At 45.1% G+C, this 10,053-nt stretch overlaps 1 protein-coding gene across 1 annotated transcript; it reads left to right on the forward strand.

Annotated features, from left to right (window-relative positions):
- The first annotated feature begins 200 nt into the window (after window positions 1-200).
- Window positions 201-3,830, forward strand: thoc3 (THO complex 3). Its single transcript, XM_018663098.2, has 6 exons — window positions 201-407; window positions 1,083-1,239; window positions 1,644-1,848; window positions 2,717-2,878; window positions 2,965-3,065; window positions 3,389-3,830. Exons 1-6 carry the CDS (start codon window positions 228-230, stop codon window positions 3,550-3,552), a joined length of 969 nt encoding a protein of 322 aa, XP_018518614.1. The 5' UTR covers window positions 201-227; the 3' UTR covers window positions 3,553-3,830.
- The last annotated feature ends 6,223 nt before the right edge of the window (window positions 3,831-10,053 follow it).

Below are 10,053 nucleotides of genomic sequence, written 5' to 3' on the forward strand. Positions count from 1 at the left end.
CGTTGTTTGTCTTTATTAGTAAAAACAACCGATGAATATGATATTTTACTACAAAAACAGCTGCGAACAGGTTAAGAAGCTTGAAAGGCAGGAATGTCTTTGATTTATTCAAACAAACTGGATTTAAAGTAGAGTTTTTGGTCCGTACACTCCTGAGCACAAGATGGCGGTGTGCTGATTCACCGCTGCTTCCCACCCGCTGCTGAATTATTACGTAGACATTCAAGATGGCGTCGCAGTACTACCAAGACATGCAGGAGAGCTTCAAAAATAACAGCAAGAGCCGAGAGTTCCCGGCTCACACCGCTAAAGTCCACTCGGTGGCCTGGAGCTGCGACGGCAGGAGACTCGCCTCCGGATCTTTTGACAAAACCGCCAGCGTTTTCATCCTGGAGAAAGACCGGCTGGTGAGTCGCTCCGCTGCTTTCGACTAGCATGCTAGCGTTAGCCTGGTTTCAGTGAATGAATGGACGCTCGGGGATTAACTTGTACGTTAGCTAGTGAACTCTAACAAACAAAATCATATAATACGGACTATTATATGTTACAACCGTGTGGGTCTCTCTCCTTATCTCACTACAAACACTTCGGCATACTAATCGTCGTTAGCTGTTGACACGAAATTTACCATCGGCACGACAATGTAAAATATTAAACCAGACTCCACTGACAAAAGTCCAAATTTTTGTGGAAGCTAACAGTCACACTGCTTCAATAATGTCCGAGGACGGTGTGTAAACTGTAAAACACAGAGAAAGAAACGCTGAACAGTTAATGTTCCCATAAATATCTGTTTATAAATATTTAAGCTTCCTATCGTCCTAAATTAGCTCTTTGGATAATTGCTTTACGTATATACATTTATATGTAATTAATTCTGACTTTAAACTCACAACAGATAATGTGTAGCTCTGTTTTAAACAGTTGAACTGTATTAGTGTGAATTTGGGATTTTATTTACATTACCCAGATTTTGTGATGGTGGCTTTTTCATGCATCATGTTTATCTTATTTAGTCTGTAAGGGTTATTGTACCTGGGCCGGTGAACACCTGTTAAATCTGACTTTGTGTCTGTCCCCAGGTGAAAGAAAACAACTACAGAGGTCATGGAGACAGCGTGGATCAGCTCTGCTGGCACCCAACCAACCCAGACCTGTTTGTCACAGCATCTGGAGACAAGACCATTCGCATATGGGACGTCCGCACCACCAAGTGCATCGCCACCGTCAATACAAAAGGTGGGACATGTGTTCATAGCATCAGTACTATATAGTAGTACATATCAGTTCTGTTTACTATGAATGCTCACAGGTAAAGCAGTAGTGTGTGTGAGCTTCTCTGGAAGTTACAGCTGCAAACTTGCAGCCAGAAGCTGAACAGCAGGACTCCAGACGCCTGTTTTCCACAGTAACACGTCCTGAATTACAGCTCATACGACTGAAGTGAGGAGACACCCTGCTTCCTCCGCTGCTGCTCCGCTTCCCTCCGTCCATTTAATTTATAAACTGCACAACCTGTATTGATTTTATGGAAACATTTCATTTCATTGTGTGAGGGAGGAAAAGAACTAAAAAAAAAACAGATCTCAGATAAACCTTTGTCCGTGAGAGAGATTTATTTAACAATCTCAAATGTTTTTTAGGAGAAAACATCAACATCTGCTGGAGTCCTGATGGTCAGACCATCGCTGTCGGCAACAAAGACGACGTTGTGACCTTCATCGACGCCAAGACTCATCGCTCCAAGGCCGAGGAACAGTTCAAGTTCGAGGTGAATGAGATCTCCTGGAACAACGACAACGACATGTTCTTCCTCACAAACGGCAACGGCTGCATCAACATTCTGAGGTAAGAACCGGACTCAACCGAACAGGGAAGGTAGGCAGAGAAACTACTTCTAAATTAGTATTTTTATTCATGAGAAGCTGAGTGCTCAGCTGTCGGTTTCCACACACTGACACGTGCCAGCTGCTGCTATCAGCTGAAGGTGTGATGGTGGATACTGGTGTTTGATTCTCCTGCAGGAAACAGTCTGTGTAGATTTTTCAGATTCAGACCATAGGCAGGAAATGGAAAGAGCTGTTTCCCCGGTTTCATCAGGGCGTCACACAGGCCTGGTTCTGGTTTCTTTAGATCTCACAGGATATGATATAAAGAAACTTAAACCAGACTGTGGTAAAGACAGAAGTCACATGACTCTCTAGCAGCTCGTTTAATGTCGTCTGCTCTGTTTGCTTTGTAAGAAGAGTGTCTGTTTTCACCTGTGAACATGTTCAGCTGCAGTGTGCGTTTGTTTCGTTTGACTGGTGTTCGCTGCTGTAACTCTGTAGCTCGGGTTTTCATATGAACCAACCTTCATTTTATTCTGCTCCACTTTTCAAACGAGGAAATGCTCCTTCTACATAAACTTGCGTCGTGCAGCAGGTTGTGTTTTTAACACTTCTACATTTTCTGATGCCGTGAAAGAAAAACGAAATCTGAATCAGATGTGACACATCGTCTTCACGCACCTCGACCTTATTTTATTTCTGACCCGTCTCCAACGCAACATGGAGGTTCCCAGAGGAAAACCCTCCCAGGTAAACAGAGCTCCTCTCATCATTCTTGGGTTTTATCTGAGTTAAAAGTCAGAGGCACAGTAATCAGCTGCAAACACACCTGGTGAAAACATCGTGTAGATCAGCTGCTGTGAAATAACCGCTCTGTCTGTTTGCAGTTATCCAGAGCTGAAGCCCATTCAGTCCATCAACGCTCACCCGTCCAACTGCATCTGCATCAAGTTCGACCCCACGGGAAAATACTTTGCCACAGGAAGTGCCGACGCCCTCGTCAGCCTGTGGGACGTGGAGGAGCTGGTGTGTGTTCGCTGCTTCTCCAGGTACGTCTGAGTGTGTGTGTGTGTTTATTAAATATTAATAAATATGTGTTTATCATTATCGACTCCTGCATCTCTTTTTGCCACAGGTTAGACTGGCCGGTGAGGACTCTGAGTTTCAGCCACGATGGGAAGATGTTGGCCTCAGCCTCAGAGGATCATTTCATCGACATCGCTGAGGTGGAGACAGGTCGGTTTGTCTGCTGCTGTTTATCTGAGACAAGACATGGGTTGATTTATCAAACATGACTGAGGCAGCAGCTCGGTGTCAGTTAGTCTCTGTTACTGGTTCCTGGAGGTTGTTGCAGGTCCTCCTGTAATTTCACAAAAAGTCCTTGAACATTACTGAAAGACATCTAAACCTGAAAGATACAGTCGATTCCTTTTAGAAAATCACTGCTCAGTTTTTCAGGAATAAACTTCCATCCAAAATATGAAATGGTTGAAGAAATGTAATGAATGTGATCGTGCTTTAAATATTGACAGATTTACTTCATCATGTTGTGTTTTCAGGAGAGAAGCTGTGGGAGGTGCAGTGTGACTCTCCAACCTTCACTGTCGCCTGGCACCCGAAGAGGCCGCTGCTCGCCTTCGCCTGCGACGACAAGGAGGGCAAGTACGACAACAACCGGGAGGCGGGCACCGTCAAACTGTTCGGCCTCCCCAACGACTCCTGAGAAACAGCTGCTGACTCCAGCTCAGTGTCGTCTGTCAGGATTTGAGGAAGGTAAAGGAAACATCCCGAGGAGGCAGGAAGAGAGAGTTTCCAGCTGCTGCTCCTGAAGCTGCAGTAACGTTAAGTCACCAGCAGGTGGTGCTGCTTACCTTCCTCTAACAGCTGGCTTCATTCCCTGTTTTAACAGATAAAAACACAACTCCCTCTGCTGTAATATATTGTTTTTATGTAAGATAGGCGTCGTTTTTGATATTAAAGTTGGTCTCTTTGTAATTCTCATGTGTCTTCAGCCGTGACTGTTTTGAATTATTACACGTGATATTCTGCTGAAACGTGTTTTCAGACGTTTCGATCAGAGTGAAGCAGGTTTAAGGTTTATATTCCTGCTCTCTGCAGAAAGCAGCTCGGTCTGTTTTTCTGTTAAAGCATGGAGCTGAGAGTCTGAACAGGAAACACTTATTTAATTACTCTGGACCTTGAACCATCCGAGCGCCTGCAGTGTGTGTGTGTGTGTGTGTGTGTGGTGTGGTGGTGTGTGTGGTGTGTGTGTGTGTGTGTGTGTGTGTGTGTGTGTGTGTGTTAGGTGATAAAAGCAGGAGATGAAATAAACATATGCACTCACCCAACAAACTGTCCACACAAACCCCCGCAGCCTGTCGTCCAGAAAACACTCCCACCTCTGCGTCTGCAGCCAAAACACACAACACAATGTTAAATACTGTCCACTGTTTTTACCACAGTGACCAAAACATGGTTCAGGTGGTGCTTTGAATCCTGAAATGAAAATCAGATGACCTCTGAAAAGGTCTGGCTGTTGATGTAAAGAAAAACTTGAGGGTCATATCTTCAAATAAAGTGAGAGTCTAATGATTGTAGCATCATCATCTGTTTAACCTGAGAGAAGTTTTACCATCATCATTCTTCATCTTCCTTCACATCAAGGTTATTAGTTTGAAATATTGCTTCAAACTCTTGTTCATCTGCAGCTTTAAGAGGTGAATATTAGTGTTTCAGTCTGTCCGTCTCTCAGTGTGAGCTCAGAGTGAAGGCGTGCTGTCCGGGCTGATGGCAGCTGGTCACTCCCTCCCTCCTCCCCACCCTGAGCCTCGGAGCAGCAGGCCGCAGGATGTTTTCACCTCGTGGTTTCCTGTCGTCTTCAGGCACCCGACTGTCCCCACTTCATTTTAATTCAGTTTGACTCCACGTGAGAACGGAGCCGTTCCAAGAAAACCTGAAGTGTCCAAAACCTTCTGTGGAGTGACGACTCTGCTGACTCACCACATTCAGTCTGACAGAGAAAAGACAGATAATTCCTCCACCTTAAAGAAGAGGAGTGGAAAGCAAAGGAAGATGACGAGTTAATTTTTTTTTCTCAGTTCTTTGGAGAGTTCATATGGTACCTAAACCAGTACACAACCAGTCTGTGTGTTTATGGATCATTTTGAAGCGAACATGCAGATCCAGCACCTGGTTCTGACTCCAGCGTCTCCTCCTGGACGTTGTGAAGAAGTCGCTCAGTATCCATGGATGTGATTGCCAGCGAGCATCATGGGATAATAAATCAAAGCAGCAGGAGGGTCCATCTGATCTGACCTTTAACGGTCTGATCTACATGGAGCAGCTTCACCGTCCCATTTAAAGCTCAGTGGGGAGGAAACAGCTTTAAACATGTGAAACATTCAGAAGGTGAAACAGTGTCAGAAATGAGCTTGAAGCCTCAATCAGGTTTCATGTGGATCAATACTCTCATTCACTGAACAGCAGCGTTTCCCAAGGTGATCGTCCTCTGTTTCATCAGATGTGCTGATCAATCCATTCAGACAAGGTGTGTGTGTGTGTGTGTGTGTGTGTTAAGGAAGGGCAGCTGTGTGCAGAGAGATAATCAGACCCACCCGTCCATTTGCTTCAGTCAAAACGAATTAGTCTCTGGATCTGTTAAAGGGCACTTCCGCTGTTCTGGATAATTGCTGCGCTGCATTGACCGGAGGCTTCCTGATTGACTTTTGGAGTTTTGGTGAGATGAGAATCTTTGATGCTCGCTCACACACTCTCTCTGTTTTCCTGATTGCTGACCAAACATGCTCTCATCAAATGTAGGTGCAAGAGACAGATTAATACCTGCATGTTCATCACAAACAAAAAGGATTTACATGTCTCCAGAACTAGGTTCAGCATCAAACCAAAAAATGTTCTAATATTCCATCATTTTCTCTGTCAACAGAAATTAAAAAGGTCAAATCAAATCAAGTTCATTTTATTTATATAGCACCAAATCACAACAGAAATTACCTCAGGTCACTTTTCACATAGAGCAGGTCTAGACTGTACTCTTTATATTTTTATATTTACAGAGAGAAACCCAACAGTTCCTCCATGAGCAGCACTAGGAGACAGAGGAGAAGAAAAACCTCCTTTAAGAGGCAGAAACCTGGAGCAGAACCGGACTCAGGGTGGACGGCCATCGGCCTCGACCGGGGACAGGGTGAGGAGAACGTAGCATAAAGGAGATTCCACACAGAGATGTCAAGTATAATGATAATTAAAACAGTGCCAATAAGACTGGAAGACTAAGTATTGTAAATATAACAGCAGGTGTTGAGTGGAGTTGTAGGAGCAGCAGGAGACTTGTCATCACAGATCAGACTCTACAGCTCCAGAGGCAGAAATACCTGCAGAAAGAGACAGAGGAGGAGACAGAGACAGTTTGACTTTCTGTCAGGTTTTATTATTCAGGGGAACCAGCCAGGTCTCTGTCCTGGCATTTAAGATTAGATCAGTCAGGTTTACTTTTTTAAATGTCTCATCAAACTGCACACAGCTGCATCATAATGAACATGTTCAACCCACCACAAGAACACAACCATAAAATCATAAGGAAGAATCGAAACATTTGTGTATTTATTTCACCTCAAACATACCAAACCCCACAGTCCCCAAATCCACATTCAGAACAAACGAAAATATGATTCAAGACCCAGAGAAGATGTCAAGTTAGTGCCATGCATTTATAAGATGAGTATGTACAGATAGAGAGAGAGAGAGGAGCTCAGTGCATCATGGGAAATCCCCTGGTTAGAGCAATATTCCTGTCATACACATTCCCCCAAAAACTTTGACGTCTAATATCATTCTAACCACATTCAGTTTCCAAAATCTCCTCCACAAAGCTTCACAGTAAAATGTTACTGAGACCAACAAACCAGTGCTGACCAGGACTTTTCTCCACTCATTCTTTTTGTCATGTGTTGATGTTTATTCCTTCGTCTGCTCTGAGTGTTTCTTTAAGTTTGTATTTCAGCATCAGAGCGAGTGTGTGCAGCATCACATCATTAACCATAATGAAAGAATATTGGTTGGTAAATTCCATCGTCGGCTTTATCTGATTTAATAGCTACTTAGATAATTGATTAGCTCATTCATGGCTGAAGATACAGAGGCATGAGGCTGAAACCAGATCTGAACGACCTCGTCTAAATTTCACACAGGCCTCGTGAGGGAATTACTCGTCGCAGATTTAATTGTTGTCTCCAGATTAAAATGATTGATTTTGTAGAAATGGATCTGAGGTGAGTCACCGTGTGCAGAGATGCAGAGACGGAGGTTCTTCAGTTCAACCTTTTCCTTTCTCTGCCCGCTGTCTTCTCTCCTGTGGATCCATCTGAGAACCTCAACCTTGAGTTTTTATAAACTGAAGGACATTTACATCTACTCGTGTGTCAGTCACTTTTATCCAAAGAGACTTAAAAGTGAAGAAGACTAAAGCCTCAGAGATACAGGAGACACTGAAGGAAGAACTGAATCTGTTCAGCAGCAGATGAATGACAGACGTGGACAGTCAGTGTTAGTTGGTCTTGTCAGGGTGTTCGAGGCGTTAGGAGGAGATGAGTCTTCAGAGGTTGTTGAAGACGCTCCTGCTCTGATCTGGGAGCTGGTTCCACCATCAGGGAACCACAGACCAGAACAGTCTGGACTGAGAGGACCTTGTGTGCAGGGATGGGGATCCTTGGAGGAACACAGTGTCTCCGAGGTGTCTCTGTAGGCACTGACAGGCTGAGCAGGTCCAGGCCTCTCTCCCAGCTCCTCCTGAGGAATCCAAGGTGTTCCCAGGTCAGAAGAGATGTATTATCCCTCCACTGAGCTCTTGTGTTCTTGGTCTACTCTGAGGTCTCTGACCCTCATCCCGACTGCCTCACATTTGAACTGCAAAAAGCAGAGATGTAATCCTGAGGTCCCCAAACCGGACACACTCCTCACCTCGCCTGCAAGCATCCACATAAAGCTGATTAATATCAGAAGTGACTCTGTGAAGACCTGCAGAGACCTGCAGAGACCTGTGAAGACCCATGAAGACTCTGTGGAGACTAAATGTCGTAGAAACGGTGAGCGATGGCTCAGGAGTCAGTCCAGATTTCCCTGGAAAATGCAGGTAAAGAGGAGATGAAGAGTTTAGAAAGCAGCATGTGTGAGCTCAGCAAACCTTCCCTGGATAAATAAAAGCTTCATCTGCACATTCACCCGACTGAGTTTAACAGACAACAATACAAGATGTTCAGGCTTCTCATTTGTGTTCTTGACCTCGGGGGAAAAAGCAGCGAGGACGCTGATTACTGCTTTAAGTAGAAGTGCAGGAGTCAGGACTTTTCTTTGTGGAGAGGCAGTGAACTGCTGACAGCGGCAACGCTCGGCCGCCTGAACCAAACACTCCGGATAAGGACGAGGAGCACGATGACACACACACATTAACACACACACAAACAGAGGAGAGAGCTGTGGACAGCAGCATCCATCTTACAGACAGCACACGTTTATTTCTTCCTCCTGATCTCGAACAGATAACTCTGTTACTGTGTGACCTACAGTTCATCTCAGAGTTACTGGACTGTCCCATCAAGACTCCTTTTTCTTGCACTTCTCCCAAGCTGCCAGTACAGAACTCCTTAAATAAACTGCATTACCCAGGGGGCACAGCGTGACGCTCACCTGCTCCAGCTCTCACCTGCCTGAGGTGAGAGCGTCACGCCTGCTTTTCCTTGTTCCAGATTTAAGATGAATCAACAGGCGGTTCCTTCTTTCACCAGCAGACTCTTTATCATCTTTCCTTTCATACTCAACATATTAAACAAGCTGCTCAGTGCGACCGCTGCCCTTCCTCCTGTCTCCTCCTCCTGCTGTTCCTCCTCCTCCTCCTCCTCCTCCCTCCTCCTCCTGCTGTTCCTCCTCCTCCTGTTCCTCCTCCTCCTCCTGCTGTTCCTCCTCCTCCTGCTCCTCCTCCTGCTGTTCCTCCTCCTCCTCCTCCTCCTCCTGCTCCTGCTGCTGTAATGAGGAAGAAATGCTGTAGCAATTAATCTTATGTTTTTCAAATGAAGCGACTAACAACAGTGATGGATGGTTTACTGGAGCCGGAGCGATGGCTTGTTCACCGATGATAAACTGGACTCCTCTCTGTGACTAATGGACTAATCAGAGCTGTAACACAGCACAGCAGAGGAGGAGGAGGAGGAGGAGGAGGAGGAAACAGACCTAACATAGTGAGAACAGATAGTGAACAGCTGCTCAGAGAAAACTGATTTTGGGGTTTTAATGCAGATTGAGATGACTTCTTTGAATCCTCGTCCTCGCTCTGTGTCGTCTCTGATGAAGAGTTGTAATTATTTATCAGGAGTTTATTTTTCCTCCCTGCTGCTGATTTCCTGGGATCTGCTGTAAAACTCTTAGACTGAGGCTTAATCCATCAGACAGATTCACTGTTTAACTTTAGTGCTTTTACTGCAGCGGGGCGGAGAAGAAAGGAAGGAGTTATAAAGGAGAGGAGGAGCAGGGAAGAGAGGAGGGAAATAAAGGTAGACAGGGAAGAGGTCAGAGAAAGCAGCCGTCCTCACAGTTAAAGCAGATGTGCTGATTTCACAGATGGAGCACGAACACATGAGAAAACATACACGCCTACTTCTGAATGAATTATTCACTGGGTTTTCTTTCTGAGCGACATCTGGTCCACACTGCTGCTGCTGACGACGACGACGACGACGATGTTGTATGAACATGATCCCACACATCGAGCCTTTTAATCAGACCTGCCACCATGTTTCTCCACAGAGGAGGTGGGAGTGACCTCCCCGACCTCACAAAGACGTGACCTCAGAGAGCCAGAATGACCTCTGACCCTGAGAGAAAACCTTTTATCACCAGGTGTTGCTCAGCGAGGACTTCTTCCTGCCTCATGCTGTGATTCTGGGTTTGATGCACTTTTCTACTCGACTCTTTAGTTTCTGTCCCAGTTTTCATGAGTTCAAATAAAAGATCGAAGAGTTTCTCCTGAGCACAGAACACACTGCTGTCTCTCAGATCATGTGACAGGAGAACGTTAGGCTTTTCACAATAAAAGGCCAGTGTAAAATGTGCGGTTTTATTTTGAAAAGCGACCTATATTAGGCACTGAGCTGTGGGTTTCACAGATATGATCAGTTTGAAATCAGAAATCATAAGATTTTCTGGGGTTGCTTCA

This window comes from Lates calcarifer, linkage group LG8 (assembly GCF_001640805.2).
Source record: "Lates calcarifer isolate ASB-BC8 linkage group LG8, TLL_Latcal_v3, whole genome shotgun sequence".
NCBI lineage: Eukaryota > Metazoa > Chordata > Actinopteri > Centropomidae > Lates > Lates calcarifer.

Bases quoted from the DNA above. Each gene is read 5' to 3' on its own strand.
- thoc3 (XM_018663098.2), top strand. From the start codon at position 228: ATGGCGTCGCAGTACTACCAAGACATGCAGGAGAGCTTCAAAAATAAC. The intron at 1,240-1,643 runs GTGGGACATGTG...AATGTTTTTTAG, and splicing joins CGCCACCGTCAATACAAAAG to GAGAAAACATCAACATCTGC. The intron at 2,879-2,964 runs GTACGTCTGAGT...TTTTTGCCACAG, and splicing joins TGTGTTCGCTGCTTCTCCAG to GTTAGACTGGCCGGTGAGGA.